The following is a 22,127-nucleotide window of genomic DNA, read 5'->3' as shown; positions in this document are numbered from 1 at the left end:
ACCGGCCATCCCTATATGGGATCCGAACCCGTGGCCTTGGTGTTATCAGCACCGCACTCTCCCGAGTGAGCCACGGGCCGGCCCCATTCCACGAACTTTTTGAAGTGCCATCATATAACCTCTCAAACTTTGTTCTTCAACTTCCAAACAAGTTGGTAGAATTAGATGATGGCTAAAATCTCCCCCAGATCTAAAATTCTGAGTTAAAGACCAGTGTTTCTGGAAGTAATCAGAATCATTTGGGGGAATTTCTAAAAATACAGATTCCTGGACTCTACCTTCAGACATTGTGATTCGTTCATTCAACAGATAATTAATGAGAGTCTTGGGTTAAATGCTGGGTACACAATGATGAATGAAACGTATTTCCAACCTGCCCCATCCTTTACAGAAGGACTGAGATTGAACCCAGTAATTGATGTTTTTAAAATAATCTCCGGGTAATTCTGATAACTAGACAGTTTAGAGAAGAAGTGTGTCAGACCAAATGCAAACAACAGATATTTCGGAGGGACCATTTTCATTTCATTTGGGGTGAACTCATGTTCATACTCTGATAAATTCTTCCATTTTTCACTATAGGTTTTGAATAGCTTCTCTAAAACATACATCTATCTTAGATTAAAACAAATGTTAACAAGAAGAAAACACACACTTAATAGATGTAATTATAGTATGCTCGTATTGGGTGAAGTTTTAACAAATTAACTGGTGATTGATACATTAACTATAGACATCTGTACAAATTCAAAAAATATTTGATTTGAAATGTTAAGTTCAGATTGCTTATGCAAATAAATGATATTTAATTTAAATTCTATTATTTACTTTGATTTGCTCTTTAAAGAATTTTAAAACTTCACCTACTTTAATGTACAACAGTTTGTAAGTTGCTGAACTATTTGACTTTATGACCTTTGAATATTAAGATTTATAAACAGACATTTTATGCTTGCTGGGATTACACAACTCTATTTCCCTTGAAATAATACCAGATTGAGAATTTACCTATATGAAATAAATGAAAAAAATCTGTTTTTACACCACCAAATTATAAACTCAAATGGGAAAGATAATTTGACCTATCTCCTGGAAGTGTAACTCTAGGAGACAGTAAGGATAAATGTTAACAAAGGGGCTAAGAATAGTCAACTCTTGTTTAATTTGTAAATAATTAGGATACTTATCACAGTTTTTATCCCCTCATCAACATCTACATTCTAATATATCCAGTAAAAAATAAAAAGATAAAGATTAAAGAAGTCCATGTGTATTTATTTTTATCAGAGTCCCAGCAGGTAATAAGTAACATCAGGTAGTTTGTCTTAGTTTATTCCTACTGCTGTAACAAAATACCCAAGACTGGATAATTTATAAAGAACAGAAATTTATTTTCTGACAGTTCTGGAGGCTGGGAAGTCCAAGAGCAAGGCACCAGCAAATTCAGTATCTGGTGAGGGCTGTTCTCTGCATGCACTATGGTGCCTCTTACTGTTTCCTCACCTGGCAGAAGGCAGAAGGGCAAAAGGGAAAAATGCTGTGTGAAGCTTCTCTCATAAGGCATTAATCCAGTTCACAGGGTGGAGGCTTCATGACTTAATCACCTCTTAGGGCCCCACCTCCTAATACTATCACACTGGCAATTAAATTTCAACATAGGAATTTTAGGGGAAATGGGCTGGTCAGTTAGCTCAGAGGTTTAGATTGTGGTGCTGATAATACCAAGGTCAAGGGTTCAGATCTTTGTGCAAGCCAGCTGCCAAAAATAATAAAATAATTAAAAGAATTTTAGAGGACACATTCAAATTATAGCATGGTTCAAGTGAAAAGACGGATCACAAACAAGTGTGGGCTGGGTGAAAGGAATAAATAAGAAATGGTGAGATACTAAGAGACTAGCTGTAGGGAAAGTGAAGATAAATGGTCAAGGACCCTCGGAGTTCGGAGTCTTGCCGAGTATTTGATGTAAATATGCATGTGCATCCAGGCGTTCCTGGGTTGCCTGATTTGCACCCAGGTGTTTCTTGGGTATTGTCTAATGTAATTGCATAAGTGCACCCAGGTGTCCTGGGCTACCAAACTTAAGTATGAAGGATGAACAGCTCTGATCCACAGTGCCCCCTCTTTCCTGGGATGCCCGCGGACGGGGGGTGGGGGGAGTGTGGGGAGGCCACTACTGTTGCTGGAGGCTGTTGCTGCTAGGGCCCCTGGGATGCCCCCAGAGCCCACCACTGCTGCTTGATCTGTAAGCTGCTACTGAGGAAGCTAAGGACTGAGCTTGTGTCATCTGCCAACATCTCCCAGGATCTTTCCCAATTACGTAGCTCATGGTAGCTCATGGACCTGTGTGTGGGGCGGTCTGGTGACCCAGCCTGGTATGTGAGGAGTCTGTGACTGTTAGGAAAATATAGGAAAATGGTCAGGGCCCTCAGATGTTCAGAACCTTGCCAAGCATTTGATGTAAATAGGCACATGCACCCAGGTGTTCCTTGGTTATTGTCTAATGTAATTGTGTATGTGCACCCAGGTGTCCTAGGTTATGACTTAAGTATAAAGGATGAGTGGCTCTGATCCACAGCACCCCTTGCCCCTGGGGGGCCATAGGGAGGCCGCTGCCGCAGGGAGCAGGGAGTAATACCCCTATCTCTCCCTTTCTTCCTGTTTTCTGATTTTCTGAAGTGTCAGTTTCATGGTGGGGGGGCACTAGCAGGACAGAAAATGGATAGGGATTGTGTGGATAATTTAAGGAAAATCCACCCACACTATAAACTAGCAGACTCTTTAAAAAGACAATTTATAGTGGATATTTAAAACTATATTCCATTCTTTACACATAAACTACTTGCTTCGTGGGTCCATGACTGTTTCAAATATAAACCCAGTTTTTGATTGCAAATGTGTTTTTATTCTCTGTTTTTTACTAAATTCTACCTACAAAAATTGCATGCTTTTATGTTGCCTCCTCTCAATTATTGTATTATTTGTAGTAAATTGTAAGCAAGGAGCCAAGTAAAATACAAAAAGGTGTTTTGAATTAGCTGTAAATTGCTACCCTCATTTAGTATGGATAATTCAGAATTTGACTTTGGTGACTAAAATAATACGATTAATAAATGATTCAACTTGTGTGCATTTTCTGTTATTATGGGGAGATGTCTATGTAATTACATGGCCTCTATCATTAGCATGGGTGTGGGCCTGAGTCAACACTCACAAAAAGCTTGTCTTTTTGAATACTTGGGTAATTGAAAATGCCAAGATACATTCTACAAATTCAGCAAGAAAAGAGAGTAATCATCGTTAATGCTGCTGAAAACCAGGATGAATAATTGGCTTTGAGATGCTGCAAGATGAAGATGACAGCAGCTCAAATGTCATTGCCTAAAGGAGGACAACCAGTATTAGGCAAGCTGCCATTCATGTGATTTCATAAAAGGTTATCCAGAAGGGCTGTTCCCCACTTCAAGAAGCACAAATGTCATTGCCAGGACCTCACATTCTTTAAGAGCAGTGATATAAAAAGACCAAAGGCAATTTGATGCAGAATGATAGATTGAGCATCATATAAATAATCTGTACATCTAGAAAGCGGTATTCCTTTCCCAAGAAAATACTTGAGAAATGGTGTTGGAATACTAGTATCACAAAGAAATACACTAGTTACTGGTTTTCTAAGAATGATGTTATCGCTCCCACGTCACCAAAAATAAAAAATAAAAAAAAGGCCGAGTTTGTACAACATAGAGATCTGTTCAAGGTCTAAACAGAAGCAATTTGAAGACAACGTCTTTGTCTTATCTCTTCTGAAAGATAGAAACGCTTATTGTCTAAGACAAGGACAAGGAAGGGAGAGAAAAGGGTGACTGAGGAAAGCCATAGGTAAGAGGAAAACCTCTTCCAGTCTTAAAATAGTGAGTTCCTTGATGACAGGAGCCCCATATTCCACTCTGTGGGAGTGTCCGGCTACCTTTACCTGCCCGACATCCTGTACCAACTGGGCCAGTTGTCGAGCTAGGGCTGGGTCTGGAGCTCATAGACCCCTCACACGCCAGGCTGGTTACCAGACCCCTTACATGCAGGTGCATGAGCTAGGTAACCAGCAAACAGGTCCTTGGAAGCGGTAGGTTGGAAAGCATGGCCTCTTGTGCTGCGGCAGCCGCCCGAGGCAGTAAACTCCAGGCAAGGTGACTGCGTAGGTGCACCAACTCCACCCACCCACACACAACTTACAAAGGAGGAGCCGGGCCAGCCCCCACCTGCCCTGAAGCAAGGGGAGCCTGATCAAATCATTCCATTTTCCCAACAGGGAGTGATCTGATTTAAGAGGGAAGAATTGTGTGGTATACCTAGTGGGAATGAACCTCAAACATTGAGGTTCCCAGTGCAGCAGTAATTTAAGAATTTCCTCAATTTACAAATGGCATTAAATTGACTAATTAAATGTCCTGGACAACTTCTGACAACCTACGAATCTTTGCTAAGGAGGCTCTGTGGTGCACAGTCTTAGGAATCCTACTCAGTTTCAAATTTTTACTTTGCTATTACTAACTATATTGTTTAGGTAAGTTATGTATCCTCAGTGAGCCTTAGTTTATGCATATGTAATATGAGGGATTAGTACCCAGCAGGTAAGGTTGTTAAAATAAGAAGATTATGAACTCTACGTGCATACAGTCAGTGAATATAAATGACTAATAACTGAAGAGTTATAAAAATTGTTGGTATACAAAAAAATTCCCTGAGCCAACAGTATTTACCAATTTTTTCATCCTCTCAAAAAATGTTTGAGTCAGTTTTGTGAACTTCCTTTTTTTCTATTCCCTTTCACATGCCTTCAAAAAACAAATAAGCGATATTCACCTAGAGCACTGGTTCTTAACACATTTTGGGTCACAAGATCCTCTTGAGAATCTGATGAAAGCCATGGGAGCTTCTTATCGGTAAAATGCACATATGCAATACATAATACAAATTGTTTTTTAGAATGAAAAACCCAAGATACATATCTGGAACCCCAGTTTTGAAATACTTGGCCTTGAATAAGCTATTCTGTGGCTTTCTTGAGACTTAATGATTTAATCCAGGGGTCAGCAAACTTTTTCTGTAAAGTTCGAAAATACGTATTTTCAGCCTTGGGGGCCAGTCTCTATTAAAACTATTCCACTCTGCATTTGTAGTACAAAAGCAGCCACAGAAAATAGGTAAACAAATGGGCATGGCTGGGTTCCCATACAACTTTATTTGCAAAAATGTGCTGTGAGCTGGCTTTGGCCCTTGTGCTATAGTTTGGCTACCTGTGAATTAATTCTTTCAAGAGAATTGGCTGGCACTAGTTATGAACTGGGAAACTCTTGAACATACACGCATACTCTGTGAAGGCCATAGAAATTCATTGTAAAAGAGCAGCAGCTGCTATAGGTCCTTCCCTCTGGAATGCCTAGAATGGGACAAGAAACCACCGAGATGATCCTCTCCACCATCACCTTTGATAATGATCTTTTAATTTGCATCTGATGGCAACTGGCAGTATTCTTTTAATTGTTCTGGCACATCATCAGACATCCAAAAGTGCTTTTTAACAGTGACATAAATTTATCCTACATTTTAATTTACGACTGGGAGATAGGAAAACACACAGGATTGAGTATCAAGTTCTCTGTAACTATATTCCACCATGTTTTCTTAAGGAAAATATGCCTCTTTAAGAAACCTGTTCAAGGTTTCATTCTATTTTGTATTTTCTATTATGAGTTTCTAAAACTTATCAGAAAGCACTCTTGATGATATTCACAGTAAAAGCCTCTAAGAACTATAGCAATGTGAGTATAAATTCTATACAGTGAATATCTGTACATTAAAAAATCATTGAAAAAAGAAACTTGCAAGCACCTTGCTGATAGCTGCCAGCAGTCTCCATGAATAAACACTGTCAGACTAACCTGATCTATTAGGATAAAAGTCCCAGGTAGATCAAGAAAAAGAGATAATTCTAATTTATCTTAGCTCTAGGAAGGTTAGGTGATTCAGCTGTGTGAGGCAATAAATTTAGAAAATATGGTCCAGACAGCATAACTATTAGGTGAGAACACAAATTGCTAGAGGGTCAAAAAATAATACAAGTTGTTTTTCAAAGTCAGTTAGAAGCTGGGTTTTTTTGTGTTTTTTTTGTTTTTTTTTTCAAGTTTTCATTACCAGTGTAGATAAAGAAAGAAGTCAACCCAGAGAATGTGTTAGAAAAATACACATTAGAAAAGTGCTTCAAGAAATGGAAAATTTGCAGCTGACCTCGTGGTGCAATGGTAGTGCATCTGACTCCAGAAATGGAAAATCTGAATATACTAATAATCATAAAGGAAATTTAATAAGTAGCTTAAAATCTAACTCCTATTCTGCTGTCCTCAAATACACTGGATGGTTTTACAGGCTAGTGAACCAAGCATTCCAGAAAGATAATCCCTATCTTCTAAAAACAGTTCCAGAAAATAGAAAAAATATTTTTCAGGTTAGTTTATGGTGCTAGAATAACCTTGATCTTGATACCCAAAACAGATCAGGATAACATCAGAAATTTCAATCACATTTATGAATAAAGATGATAAAATTTAAAATATTAGTAACTGGAAAAAAAACGTATCTTGAGCAATTTAAGTTTTTCTGAGGAATATAAGGACAGTTTGACATTAGAAAACATATTAATAGAATTACCCTCATTAAAATTCTAAAAGGAGAAAAACCAGATGACCACTTCAATGGAAAAAAGAATTTGCTATTCATGGTAAAGTTGGAATAGAAGAGAACTATCTTGTTCATATATATTATGTTCAGAAATAAGACTGAACATTGTTAAGATGGCAATTCTTCCCCAGTTAATCTCTAAATGCAGTGCAGCTCCAATAAAAATTCATAAAGGCTTTTTTCATGGAACATGACGAGCAGATCTTAATTTTAGGTGGAAGAGCAATAAAGTAAGAATAGCCAAAACTATTTTGAGGAAGTACAAGGCTGGGCTTCGCTCTGCCAGACATCAAGACCTGCAGAGCTTTAGATGATTAAGAGAGTAATCAACATTAATTATTCTGTTCAAATCACTTGCAAGTTCTGTAAGGCATCCAAGATTTATAGCCAAGGAAAAGGTAGAAATTGGCTAGGTTTGGAAGGAAGCCTTAAAAATATTGAACGACTTAGGAAATAAGACTCAAAAAGTAAAATTGAGACTGTTCAGTCTGATAATTCTAACATTACTAGACAAACAATAATGAAAACACAGGTTAAAAGTAGTACTTTTGAAGTACATTACAACTTAAAGCAAGGAAATTTAGTTCATACCTGTTGTCCCTTTCCATTGACATAGCACCTGAAATGCACTTTAAATGTAGCATGAGGAATTTGGCTGAAATAGAATTTTCTTGAGGTGAGATATGGAAAATATACTGAAGGTTTACTGAGAAGGTAAAATTTCTTGCTCTGGTTGTCTTTAAAAATGAGGTTGACTTTAACCTGTCAGGAAATTTGGGAGTTTAAGAAAGATGTTGAAGTTTATAATTTGGCTACATGAAGTATTTCCAGTTGTGTAATTCTAGAAATAATCCAAAGATGCTCTCTTATGGTAAGAGGGGGAATACCAAGCTATAGTAATTAATATGCATAGTTTCCTCTCTCCCCACCACCTCCTTTCACTTCCCCAAATACGCACACCCAGACACTTTCCCAAAGCAACTGGCTGCTCTTAATTCAGCAACAAGCATGCCTCCATGTAGCCAGTTAAAAGCACATTCAAAGAGTATCAGTGTCATCACTCTACATTATGGCAGTACAAAACTCAAAATACAGTAAAGAGAAGAGCAGTAGCTACATACCGAGGAATGTACTTATGTATTTTTAGTCTCATTAAACTCAAAGTAAATTGTGGAATGACTTAGGAAGGATCTGATATGAGTAACAGGTTAGAATCATAAAAATAAATAACTGAAGTGACCATTACAAATTTGCACTGAAGTAAATTTGATTGCGTATAAAATTTACTTTATTACTATTATATATAGTCAACTTCTAGTTGGTTATGTATATAGACCATGGTTTAACTATCTATGGTAAATTTTTTACCCCTAGGCTGGGATCCCTTGCCTACCCAAGAAGTTGCTGCTTACTTTTCCTAATCACTGAGAACTTCTTAAGGGATAAAGTTATTCTCAGCAAAATATGTGCTGCATTCCAAAATTATACTGAGTTATCTACTATTCTCAGATAATTAAGCTAGCTCTTCTATGCAAGGGAGAAAACATCCAGCAGGAAAATTAGCCTGTAGGACTCCAAGGCTTTGCATGCTCCCTCTCTGACTGGAACAAAGGCAGATGGTGAGAAATGATCTGTGACTGATCCCAGTTATCAGACATGTGAAGAGCAAGCTTCTCTTTTCTCACTGAAGATGCTCTGGCAGCAAACAAATGGCATCCTGCTACAGATTGCACATTCCACTATTTAATTTCCTTCAAGGTCATTCAGTATCACTTGTTCAACAGGTATTTATTAAGCACCCGGTTTGAGCCATACTCTAAGCTGGGACAGGTTTACAATGGTGTATGTCAAACTAGCGTTTGTTGAAAATCTTCTCTCTTCACTTCAGCTTATGCTCATTCCCTTTTGCCTTTTTCTCTATGGACAGGGGACGTAAGTGACCAGTATCCTCTTGATAAAAACTGTTCAGATTACATAAGGCAATAAGTAACTGTCACTCCTTAGTTTCCTTCAGCTTTGGATTTGCTAAATATATTTTGTGGTCATTAAAATAAAAACAATACAAACCAAAACAATAAAAAATACATATGAGATAAACCTTATGGAAGGTGTTAAAATATATTACTCATTCTATGTTTACTTAGTTCCTACTATGTGCCTGACAGATTAAGTATTGAAAGTATAATGGTGAATAAAACAGATTGCTTGGAGCTTAAATCCTAGTGAGGAAGATATAATAAACATATACACGAATGTGTTGTGAGACAGAGGTAACTGGGACAGGCCACTTTAGTTAGACAGAAAGTCTTCTTCTGGTAGGTGCCAGCAACTAACACAATATCTGAGTCATACTATGAAAAATTTCAGAACTTTTTAGATGAGTCATCCAGTAAATATACTTTTCTGTTAGTTACTAAATTTTGTTTCCTTACTTGACTACATAAGGTTGCTATTCAGGTTAGATAAACTAGGCCTTAAAGGCAAGCAAACAAATAAACAAAAACAAATGAACAACACCTGGCTTTTTATAGTGGTTTGAAAAAGGAGTCCTGCAAAAGCAAATAATGATTCTTTTGTTGTAAATATTGGAAAAAGATTCTAATATTTGGCTAGTTCTTTAGTGTAGAACATTGACTTCTGCTATAATGTTTTTGCTTTCTTTAGATTAGTAATACTTAATATTACTTTAGGTCATGAATCCTTTTGAGAATCTAATTAAAACTATGGTCCCTCTCTCCAGAAAAATGCACGTATAATTCTGCTATAATGTTTTTGCTTTCTTTAGATTAGTAATACTTAATATTACTTTAGGTCATGAATTGCGGGGGCGCCTCCCACCCAAAAGATTAAAGTCTGATAAAGATCTTTTAATGAAACACGGTGTTTGCAGGGTCTCATCATATTAAAAAAAATTGGTACTGTTTCAGGGGGGTTCACACATTCTCTTCATCTGAGGTCAAGAACCCTTTATATGATTATCAAACATAAAACAGCTCACCAGATGTCAAAACTTAATATAAAGGTGCAATAATTTAGTGAGAGTGATTCTAGTACAAGAACAGAATGAAAGTGAAAAAGGTCCCAAGTATACTTAGTACATTATAAAGGCACAAGAAATCAATGGGAAAAGTTGGATTTTTACAATGGTATTGTGAAAAGTGATTAATAACATTAAAAGAAATTTATTAGATTCCTACCTCAAACCATTCACAGAAGAAATTCTTGCTCATTTAAACATTTAAATGTAAAAACTAAAACTATTGAAGAATTAGAGTATCAAAAATATAGGTGAATTTTTTTTTTTTTATCAGTGGCAGGAAAATCTTTTAAAACAGAAACCACAAGGAAAAGAGTGATATGAGTACACGTATATTTTAAACTTTATATTAGCAAAACAAAAACAAAACAACACCTTCCTCTATGTAGAAGATGAAAGTACCAGATAAAAAATAAGCAAGGGACATAAATACAATGCCTGACCTTCAAGTTCAATAAATATGTTGAGTAGATGAATAAATTGATGATTGAATATGCAGCTCATATAAATATAAATGACCAATGAACATAAAGTATGCAATCAAATGAATAATTTCAAAAATGAAAATCAGGGCCGGCCCCGTGGCTCACTCGGGAGAGTGCGGTGCTGATAACACCAAGGCCACGGGTTCGGATCCTATATAGGGATGGCCGGTTTGCTCACTGGCTGAGTGTGGTGCTGACAACACCAAGCCAAGGGTTGAGATCCCCTTACCGGTCATCTTTATATAAAAAAAAAAAAAAAAAAAAAAATGAAAATCAAAACAAGACAGCATTTTTTGTCCATCAAATTGGCCATGATGTTTTCTAAAAACCTGAAAGTACCTGTATTTTCAATACATATTCTTAGTAGGATTGTAAACTTTTACTTTCTAAAGGAATATTTGGCATTATAGATAAAGTACTTTATTTATTTATTTATTTTAAAGATGACCAGTAAAGGGATCTTAACCCTTGACTTGGTGTTGTCAGCACCACGCTCAGCCAGTGAGCCAACCGGCCATCCCTATATGGGATCCGAACCCGTGGCCTTGGTGTTATCAGCACCGCACTCTCCCGAGTGAGCCACGGGCTGGCCCTATAGATAAAGTACTTTAATACATGAGGCAGAATTTGCAAATTTTAAACTCCATTTAATGTTTCTCCAATCTTCTGTTATAGTTAAAAACTCCTTTGAGTACTTTCCTGGAAAATTCCCTTCCAAAGGTATGTATGAAAGTCTACAGAGCAATAAGAAGAAATGCCTGTGGCACATGTGTTGGGAAAATAGAATAGTTTGGTCAAGATCCCTCACCTCAGGGCCGGTTGGGGTTGGTTCAGTAAACAAATTGTGTGCGGGGGTGGGGTGGTGGTGGTGGTGGGTGGAGTTGGTGCGCATGTGCAGCACCCCGGTTTGGCTGGTGAGTGTCTGGGCAGACATGACTCTGCACAGCCATGCTTTCCAACCTATGGCTTCCAAGGACCTGTTTGCTGATTACCCAGCTCATAGACCTGCTTGTAAGGGTTCTGGTGACCCAGCCTGGCATGTAAGGGGTTTGTGACCCAGTCTGGACAAGGGGCTTGAGGGGGCTGTGAGCTCCAGATCCAGCCCTAGCCTGACAATTGGCCCAGTGCACAGGATTCCAGGCATATAAAAGAGCTTGACAATTGGCAACATTGGCAGGATTCCGACATTAACCTAGCACTACAACATGTCTCCCTGTCTTTGTTGTATTCAATAGAATGCCCTACACCAAGTCAATGACATTCAGGATCTCTATCTCTAAACTGGAATATACAATCATTCTTTTTTTTTTTTTCCTATCTCCCTTCCTCTCTCCCCTTTCCCTTCTCCTCCTCCTCCTTTAACTACATTGCTGGTGGTACCTTATATTATGTATAAAGCTATACATCCCCACATATTAAACTCAGAGGGGCTGTGTAACTTGCTTTAGCCAATGAAGTGAGGGAAGTTATGGGTATCACATCTCAGCCAGATCTTTAATAGCTAGCTGGTAGTTTGCCATGCCTATTGTTCCCTTGCCAGGAGACAAGCTATGTCCCGGATAGAGGCTGCTCAGTCAGGCTGGGTCATGGTGTGAAGGTAGGGTGGAGTACTAATAGCAACTTGGATGGATACATAGTGAGTGAAAAATACATCTTTTTGTGTAAAGGTACTGAGATTTTGTTATCACAGTTTGTACCTGATAGGATTGCTAAAGAGCCTGAATTTGAATATTAGCTCTGCCGATTACTGGCTGAGCTCAAATCCAGGTTTGCTTTTATGGTATAACCTTAGCCTTAGTTTTTGTAAAATGAGATTACTAATGGTAGCTAGCTCATAGGGTCATGAAGATTAAATTACTTAAAAGACTAAATTAGTTATTATTTGAAAAGGGCTTAGAATAGTGCCTAGCAAATATTAAGTATTGTATTAGTGTTGTATACAACAAAGTATTAACATCATGAATTAAAATTTTTTCTTCTTTTTTTTAGCCACATCTTCTAACAGTACATGTATTTCTTGTATAATTAAAAAATTCTATTCAAAAACTCCAAACTACATTGCATTGATAGTGTCTTTTTTAAAAATTATAATTTAAAAATGTATTACTTTATTATGATTTCATTATATCACTTCACAGAAACATCTCTAATTTCATTATAAAAGTCAACAGAAAAACAGGTTTCAGTATGTGGAAGTTCTATTAACAGCAATTCTGTTGAACCATGTAGTGGGCAACACCTATGGCCAAAATCTTTATAATGAGACATGTTTAATTACTGCTATTCAAGTATTATTCTGCACATATATTCTGCCCTGAAAATGTTTTAATTTCCAATATGCCTGAAATTGGTTTCCCTAAATAAGATAAAGTAGTTTGGCCATAATAATTACACCCGTTTCTCTGAGTCAGGCACAAAAGTCAACGAGATGATCACTGACAGATCAATGAGGAACAGCCTTACAGTTGATGGACAGGGGTTGGGGTGAGACCAGGTCACTTGCTGGGATTATCAGCATGGCAACAATCTATCTTCCTGCTGCCTGCACCCAACTCCTTTTATTTGCCCTGGCTAGGAAGGAGCCTTGACAAGGATTTACATAGAAAAATCATGATTCAAGAGTAATCACAACACCCATATCTATTACTAGTCACAGCCATCATAGCAGGAGAATGCCATGTTGAGAACAAGAGTGGGAGAGCAGTGGGATCTCTTCCTGTTTTTGTTCTCCATACTCATCACATAGGCTGTTTTCTCTGGGGGGATCGGGAGAGGGGTACCTTGAGTCACGCTGGGAGGACTTAGAAGATTGCTGTGGATGCTAAACATTCTATAACAAGTATCTCACTCCAGGGAAGTTAGGAAAGGCTCAGAGCCTTGCCCTCAGGAGGTCAAGTCCTAGAGCAGAAGGATGAATGAGATTAAGCTAGTAGAAGGTGTAAAAGGAGGCTTTTCTGGGTAATGGAAACAGTGTGAAAAAAGCTCAGGGTAATAACATCAAAACCATCAAGTAATAATAAATAAAACAATTCTCTATTTGAAAATTATAAAATATTGCTGAGAGTAATTAAAGGAGCCTAAATACATGGAAAGATATATTAGTGGACTATAAGATTCAATATTGTTAAGATGTTCATTTTCTCCAAATCTATTTAAAGGGACCAGGAAACACCAAAAATCCCAGCAGGCATTTCTGTAAAAGTTTTAAAAGAAATTGATAAGCCTATATTAAGATTTATATGGACAATGAATCAAGAATAGCCAAAATAATCTAGAGAATGAAAAATGAAATTGGAAGACAAATTACCTGATTTCCAGACTTACTATAAGCTACAGCAACCACAACAAATAGATGAATAAAACTAAATAATTCAGAAATAGACCCATACATAAATTGATTTTCAACTGAGGTACGAAGTCAATTCAATGGGAATAGAAAATAATTTTTAAAAAATGGTGCTTAAGTGACTATACATTCCTCAAAATCTACCTACCTCTACACGTGAATAATGATTTAGAATAATGAGATAGATCATAAACCTAGATGTAATAAGCTAGGATCATAAAGTTTCTACAAGAAAACATAGGAGATACCTTCATAACTTTAGGGTGGGTAAGATTTATTAGAGAGGATGAAAAAATATTAAACATAAAAGAAAAAAGATAAATTAAGCTTCATCAAAATTAAAACATTCATTATGAAAATGAGTAGGTAAGCCACCGACTGGAAAAAATATTCACAATACATATATCTGACAATATCTGATGAAGATATTCTATATCTTATTCTGGTGGTGGCATGGGTATATATAGTTGTCAAAACTTCTCAAATGAAATACTTTAAAATATTTTATTTTATTGTATGTAAATTATAACTCAATTAAAAAAAGAAAGTCCAAGATAAGGAAGATATTCTATATCTTATTCTGGTGGTGGCATGGGTATATATAGTTGTCAAAACTTCTCAAATGAAATACTTCAAAATATTTTATTTTATTGTATGTAAATTATAACTCAATTAAAAAAAGAAAGTCCAAGATAAAAGAGCATCTTGTATCTATAGGCACAAATGACTAAAATACTCAGGGTTGACGGTTAATTTTTTTCCTAAATATTACCTCGGAAAACAAGACTTCAAACCTACCACCCCAATACTGCCCTGTAAATTATTCCTGTATTTTAATCCACAGTGATGACCAACTAAGGTCCTTTTTCCTCATGATATGTTGTCATTCAGGAGTTGAAAACATCAAACTCAATGAAATAAATCTTAAATAGAATAACATAGGACATAGAAAAGTTAATAATTAGCAGCATGTGAGAAAGGATGTGTCATTTGTCTTTTAAAATGCTGGCTGGTAGAAAATAATTTAGGTAAAGACAACTATTTGAATAAGCTTCCACACTCTGCACTCCTCACACCCTCAACTTATACTCAATAAGTTTTACAGAAAAATATATATGTAAATAAAAAATGTATTTGACATCTGAATAACAAATCCTGTGACCATACATTTTAGTATGACATAAAGAACTTAATTCTTCAATCTTTCTTTTCTAGATGATTTACTTCCATAGGCAAAACACTGTGTCTCTGGCAACTCATCTTTGTATCCACAGAAGACTCTAGGCCAGGGTCTTAAAAATAATGGATCCTCAACAATAATTTATAGACTTGAATTAATTAATCAAAGTATTTATTGTTTAGTTAGAATTTATGTTTAAATTCCATGTTCCCATAATGGGACATTTATTGCAATTATTTTACAATCTCTTCACATAAAATGTTTGAACCAGTGATAATCTCCTTTGGTAATTTACGGGAAATATATTTAAAAGTAGTATATTAAATTACATAAAAGTTCAACTAACCCCAGCTTAAAAATAACCATACTGTAATTACCTGACTTGGTTTTTAAAAAATTATAGAAAAAGTACAATTGCTAAAAATATAAAAAACACAAAAATCTCACTGAGTCTAGTTTCAGTCTCCATGTGTATATCTAAATGATTATAAAATAAAGCCAAGTACATTGTTTTAAATTGAACATCACATTGGCAAGATCAGAAAAACTTGTGAACTAGGAAGGAAATTGTTATTCCAGTGATAGAACCTCCAGTATTACTCTGTTGGCAGCTGAGACTTCAGGGGATTGTCATTATGAAAATCAGCAGTCCTTTAATCACATATTGTAAGAGCATTTGTGATGCTTTGCAGGCAGACTTTCTTCCAAGATTTTCCTGTTGCTTTCCTTCCTGAGCACAATAGATTCAAGATGGCTAATGCTGTTTCCTAGTTATGTCAAGAACCTCCTGAGTGCTACTGGGCTTTCATCATGAAGACAGATGGCAAAACATCAAATGTGAATATCTCATCCTAAATGGGAACTCCCACGATCATGTTATTTTTGGGAGAGCAGCTCTCTGGCTCCATGGATATCACTTGAACAGAGTAGCCACGTTCTTCCGCAGCTCTTGCTCGATCCAGATCCACCAGGTACATGCACTGTTTTCCTGAAATATAGTCAAATGGTATCATGAGACATCCTTCCACTAGCAGTGTAATTTCAGTTTGTTTAATGGAATCTATACAGTGACAAAATCCACAAATACTACTGAGAATGTTGTTTATCTCCAAGTCCTGTTTAGTCTCTTCCAGTTTAATTCTGGATCAATGTGGACAGAAGACAGTTATATATACATGCATTTCACAGACTTGTCTCTGCTAATAATTTAAAGAATGCTAACCTTTTCAAATGTATTTACAAATAAATCACAAATTAGAATCTCAAATTCTGTTTCCTACTTTGGTTAAAAATTCATTGAAAGACCTTTCCTCTGCATTCCCTGTAAAATTATGTTATCCATAATATTGGGGAAAAAAAATCTAAACTAACATGCTGGCAAATTGCCATCTGAATGACATGTTACATTTTCCACCCAGAGGTTTTTAGGACTATAAAGAAATGAGAAATGGAAAATGTGTGATAAAATGCTCAATTGTGTGCTAATTATTTCAGGTGGACCTGTAATATTGAGTGTAATATACTCTTAATTTTCAGAGCTCCTGCTACTTCCTTCACAATCTTTGGAAAAAAGAAGAAACGTGACTGGCAAGCAAAGCAGATAATTTGTTTTGTTTTGGCAAACGCGAACTTCAAACTTCAAAAGTAGCTTGAGAAAAAATGATTTGGGGCTGAATATATTCAAAGCTTTGGTTTACTTTTACATTTTCAATTGCTTTAAATTCAGTAAACTTCATCTTCTTAGAAAACGGTTACTGACTATGAACACCTTTATCCATTCCATTTTACCTAAATAATTATAATAATGCCTAAACAGTATTTTAAAATAATTTATTCAAATGACAGTGGAAACTGCGGAACTAAAACAACTTCAAAATTGAAGGCAGATAACTGAAATAGAAAAGTTCTTCTGTAGAAGACAGAATCCTCACAGAAAAAGAAAGAATGGAAGGGGAAATCAGTAGGTAAGAATTGGCAATGAGAGATTTAGATTTAAAATGTTTATTTTGTACATTTTCCTTAAAAGAGCCCATGCCATAAAGGATGAACTATGTAAGAAATGATATAAAAAAGAGATATCTAGAATTCTGTTTAGGCAAAATCATCCCTTTTTCATCAACAGCCATTTGGCTGACATTCTTTTTCCCCCTAAAAATATTGTCCTTCCTTTAAGATATCTGTAAATGTTTCCCCCATCTATTTTTCAGTTTAAAATGAAACATTCTCTGTCAGAATGAGATGCTCTATATTCCTTCGGTACCAACTCTGGGTTTACATTGCAGCTAAATTACCCTTGGCTTTGATCCCAGCCCAGTTAATTTTTCCTTTTCCATTATGTAGAAAAATCCCATGTTTTCACACATTGAAGTGTCTTTACAACTGAAAATTCAGTTGTTAGTATACCTTTTGGGGCCTGGTGAACTTGCTAAAAATGTTCACAGAACACAGGGATGGCCTGTGCAAAGCAGACATGTAGGCATCTTATGGAGTCTATGGCTTTGTTTGAACCTGATTTATCCCCTTTCCTAACAGTGATTTTGCCAAATGCTCTTCCTCCTCGACTCCAGCATCTTCCGTTCCAGCCACTCCCTGTGGCTGATGCCTAAAATTCACATCTACCATGTACACATCCATCTACCATACTAATTACGTCTTCATTATGAGTTGCTTTGGTTTAAATGTGTCCCCTGACAAGCTTGTGTTGGAAATTTAATCCCCAATGCAACAGTGTTAGGAGGTGGGGCCTAATGAGAGGTGATTAGTTCATGAGAGAGGATTATTGTGAGTGTGGGTTCCTTATAAAAGGATGAGTTTGGCCCCTCTTGCTATCTCTCTAGCCATGTGATGGCTTCTGCCACACTGTGATGCAGCAAGAAGGTCCTCACCAGATGCTGGCCCCTTGATTTTGGACTTCCTAGCCTTTAGAACCATGAGCCAAATAAATGTCTGTTCATTCTAAATTACCCAATCTGTCGTATTCTGTTATAGCAGTACAAAATGAACTCAGATATGGGTCTAGTGGAGTTTTATCAAATGTACATTTGATTAGCTCAAAGTGTTGGGGACAGGAAAAGTTGGAAGAGGAGGGAAAGAGAGTGAGAGTGAAAGAGAAAGAGAAGTTGCAGGCAGGAGAGCACAGGCTCATTCCATATGTTTATGCCCCAGAATGTGAAAAAGAAGGAAATCACTTGTTTTCCCATTCTCAAGTCTTGCACGCCTTTCCAAGTGTGAGCATCTTGCCATGCCGACTTTGATTTTAGAGTTTAAAGATACCTCTGAAAACAACACGGTCCCTGAATGCAAGCTAACTGCTTCATTTGGTGCTTAGACAAAGAAAGTACACTGTTTTCCAGTATACTGTGAACTATGATCTGAATGTTTGTCCTCTCCAAAACTCATGTGGAAGCTTGATCCCCAATGGGGCAGTATTGAGAGGTGGGGACTTTGGAAGGTGATTGTATTGTGGGGGCTATGCCCTCATGAATGGATTAGTCCATTCGTGGATTAATGGAGTAATAGGTTAATGAATGAGGGATTCATCCTGGCAGGGGCAGTGATAGCTTCATAAGGAGAGCAAGTGAGCACATTTACACATGCATTTGCTCCCTTGCCATGTGATACCCTGTGCTGCCTTGGAACTGTTCAGAGAGTCCCTCCAAAATGAAAGCCCTCACCAGATGCTCTCTCTCAGCCTTAGACTTCCTGACCTACAAAACTGTAAAAAATAAATTGTTTTTCTTTATAAATTACCCAGTTTCAAGTATTCTGTTAATAAGTAATAGAAAACAAACTCATACACCATGGAGGAAAATGGGCTATGTTGGAATTTTGGAGAAAAAGTATGACAGTGCTTTTCAAATAATTTTTAAGATTAGTTTTGCTTCCACCCATTTATCTTAAACCGTAATTTTAGAACCTAAACCTCCAGTGATTTGACTCCAGTGTGCTGGAAAGCAGTATTATAAAAGTGGACAAGAGCTTCATGTCTGGAATGAAATAATTTGGGTTCATAATGTAGTGCCATCGTCTACCAGATGGAGAACTCCAGGCAAACTTTTGTCTCAGTTCTTTCATCATTAAAACATAAATAATAGTATGTACCCTGTAAGTAGTTTTGTAAGAATCTACTGAGATAATAGGGGAGAGCATTTAGCTCAGTGCTTAAACGCATAGTAATTGTTGGCTGCTATTATTTTTCTAAATATCATCTCTTTTTCTAAAGTAACATATCTTCAATAAGTTAATTACTTAATAAACTTGAAATTCTTTTGTGGGTCTTTCAATTTAGGTAATGTTTAATATTGCAAATGCCAAACAAGTTGGTCTATGATGATATAATATACAAGTATACTTTTTTTCTGAGAAAGAAACATTATCATCCTACTTTAGACATTTTGTAATGCATTAATTTTGGCCTGCATAGTTGACTTTTTCATCTGTATTATTTTTGTTTATGGCTTTTGATAGATCCTAAAGTTTGTTCATAACAGTAAGAAAGAGATATAACACAAGAACTCTATTCAATGTATAAACTTTGAAAATGTATTTCAAACTATTTGGCTTTTGATAGATCCTAAAGTTTGTTCATAACAGTAAGAGATATAACACAAGAACTCTATTCAATGTATAAACTTTGAAAATGTATTTCAAACTATTAATGTTAACCAAAAATGGGGAAAACTGTTATGATAGTTACAAAGCCCTTTTCAATACGGGTTTTCTGGGAAGAAAAAACTTTAGTTTCTTATTGATAAGTGGACCAATTTTTCATATATTCCATATCCATATTCCATGTCCATATTCCATATCTGTCCATTATTCCTAGTATATTGTGCATAACTACTCTACAGCTGCTCTGTGAAAGCACATACCTATGAGCCTTCGCTGGGGTGGAAGCTGGACAGCTGTCTGATCTGCAAATCTGCACAGAATCATGTGTTCCTAAGAGGAAAAGCAATAAAATGTGGGTTTATTTTAATCTTCTGCTTCAAAGTTGTAAAAACAAACAAAAAAACAGCTTCATTTCTCTGGAGTTCAATATTGTTTAATTAAATAAAGTACTGCACAAATAGTACTTTTGAAAGAAGCAAACTTTCAGAAAATGGTACTCAATAATTTCTTCCCTTCAAGTGTACTGCTCTTCGGATGTAGTTCTTAAGAACAGATGCACAGAAAAATCCTCAGGACCATTTTGCCCAGTAACTTTTACCCAAAATGTGATAACATGGCTACATTTTGCAATTATAATGTGTTAAAAGACCTAAAATTTACTTATATTTTTCCCTAATAAAATTCATTTGAATCTCTGGAATGTGACTCCAAGAAGACATGCTACATGGCTTTTCATACTATCAGAGGAAAAGGAAGTAATGTAAATCAGTTTGTGGCTTCTGTAGTTCTCTGGGATACCCAGCAAAGTGCTGGCTACTCCTTGGCTTTTCCCGACTCTTCCCTTTACTCAGCCCCTTTAGAGAAGAGGAGTCTGGCTCTCTCACTCTCCTCTCACTACTAAAGGCTGCAGGAAGTGTATCCCCTTCTGCTTTCAGACAAACCATAAAGAGGAAGGATCTGAGGGAATGGATGGGGATTATTACTTCTACTTAAAAATTTTATGAAAGATTACATTAATAAAAAAAGATGGCTTTGAAGGGACAGAGGTGGTGACTCTGTACAACACTTGTAAATCTGTAAGTAGCCAAAAGGTGAGTAATCAGGCAGAGTCAAAATTAATGCAATGCTCCTATGACAACTGTTCATTTAGAACAGCTGCAGTTTCCACGTGTGTAAATAATCTCACCTGTCAGCTTAGCAAACAGGTTAAATAGACTCATCATTTGTCCTCTTAGAAATTTGTACATTAAATTTGAAGCCTCCCCTTTTTAATAAGGTAAATGAAATGACTGTGGCAATGTTGGTTTTTTCAAAGGGCTATCTTTATTTCAACTTCTATGTATTTTTAAAAAACATTTTAATACTTACTATAAAATGTAATGGCAACAGGTAGGAAACTAATAAAATGATTTGAATGAGTAACTTATTAAGCTTCCACAAATTAACGGGCATCAACAAAGAGACAGAAGACGAATTTAGAATTATATAATTTGAAGAAAAAGCATGCCCTTTGTCCTCCTGGTGTTTGTAAATTAAGATTCACTTTATATAAAGGTAATGTCAATGCAATTCACAACCTCAGATTACATTCAATTCACTTGTACTAGTAAGTCTCACTATATTTTACTGAAATTATTTGTGTGCATGTTCTCTTTAGTCAAGTTAAGTTCTGAAAGGGAAAGGAACATAGTAGGTACTCAGTAAAAGTTGCTGGCTAAATTGAACTATTGACAAAAACACTTTCAAAGTGACTCTCAAGATTTTGGGACACTAAGTTCAGTTAGTTCTACTTGCCAGCCCACCCATCTTGATTAAGCTAAAAAATACTGACATGTAATCCTACCACAGTATCCAAGAAGCTAAGACTTCTCTATAAAGCATTTACACCTGAGACCTTCAAAAGGGCTGGTGTGCAGGCAGTTTTTGAGGGTGTAGATGAAAGGGAAGATAAAGATCATGAACTGGGGTACTGGAGAGTTTCTACTCTCTGGAAGAGTCTGTGTGCCCCATCTCTACTCTTTAGAAATTTTACATTCTTTTCCAGCCAGTGAGACTGTGGGCAACCTATCTTCTTACCACGTTTGGTTTTTCCCATACATCCTCTCATTGTTTGCTTTACCTAGCATCACTCAAGGAAGGGATTAAAAACAGGGGTCTAGTTTTTGAGTTTTGTTTGTTTGTTTCCAATCATTTTCTACTTTATTGGCAGGGAGAGAAAGGTAAGGCATTTTGAATCTTACACAAATAAAGTTTTGGGGGTTCTATTGTTTCTCCCCAAATCCCATAGTTCCTTAGGCTATGAAAACTTTTAATCTAGTAGGCAAAGGCCAGTGATGTTCTGGTTCAGGATAAAAGCATGAACACTGTACTTCCTCCCCTCTCTATAGGTATCTGCATATTTTTATGGAGCAGAGGTGGGGAGAAAGTGAGGGTAGCAGGTAGGGTGGGAGACAGGGTTGGAAGTGGGTATTTAAGAATTGTAAAGAAGAGGGCCGGCCCGGTGGCGCACTGGAGAGTGTGCAGCTTGGGAGCACGGCGGCGCTCCCACCGAGGGTTCGGATCCCATGTGGAGACCGGTTCCCGCTCACTGGCTGAGCGTGGTGCAAGCGCAACACTGAGGGTTGCAATCCCGTTGCCGGTCCCCGGTACGGGCGCGACACCGAGGGTTGCAATCCCGTTACCGGTCAGTAAAAAAAAAAAAAAAAGAATTGTAAAGATTTTTTTTTTTTTTTT

At 36.7% G+C, this 22,127-nt stretch overlaps 1 protein-coding gene across 1 annotated transcript in view; it reads right to left on the bottom strand.

Annotated features, from left to right (window-relative positions):
* Positions 1 to 14,937: 14,937 nt before the first annotated feature.
* Positions 14,938 to 22,127, bottom strand: part of LOC103605700 (glutathione S-transferase C-terminal domain-containing protein-like) — a 14,202-nt gene continuing 7,012 nt past the window's right edge. The window contains exons 4-5 of the mRNA XM_008590327.1: positions 19,655 to 19,724; positions 14,938 to 15,771 (exon numbers count right to left, since the gene is read on the bottom strand). Coding sequence (XP_008588549.1) covers positions 15,635 to 15,771; positions 19,655 to 19,724 — 207 coding nt within the window. The 3' untranslated portion in view covers positions 14,938 to 15,634. The remainder of the gene's footprint in view (positions 15,772 to 19,654; positions 19,725 to 22,127) is intronic.

The sequence above is a fragment of the Galeopterus variegatus genome, unplaced genomic scaffold (assembly GCF_000696425.1).
Source record: "Galeopterus variegatus unplaced genomic scaffold, G_variegatus-3.0.2 Scaffold5996, whole genome shotgun sequence".
Classification (NCBI taxonomy): domain Eukaryota; kingdom Metazoa; phylum Chordata; class Mammalia; order Dermoptera; family Cynocephalidae; genus Galeopterus; species Galeopterus variegatus.
Note: the sequence above shows the minus strand (reverse complement) of the source record. Positions and strands in the feature narration are given on the sequence as shown.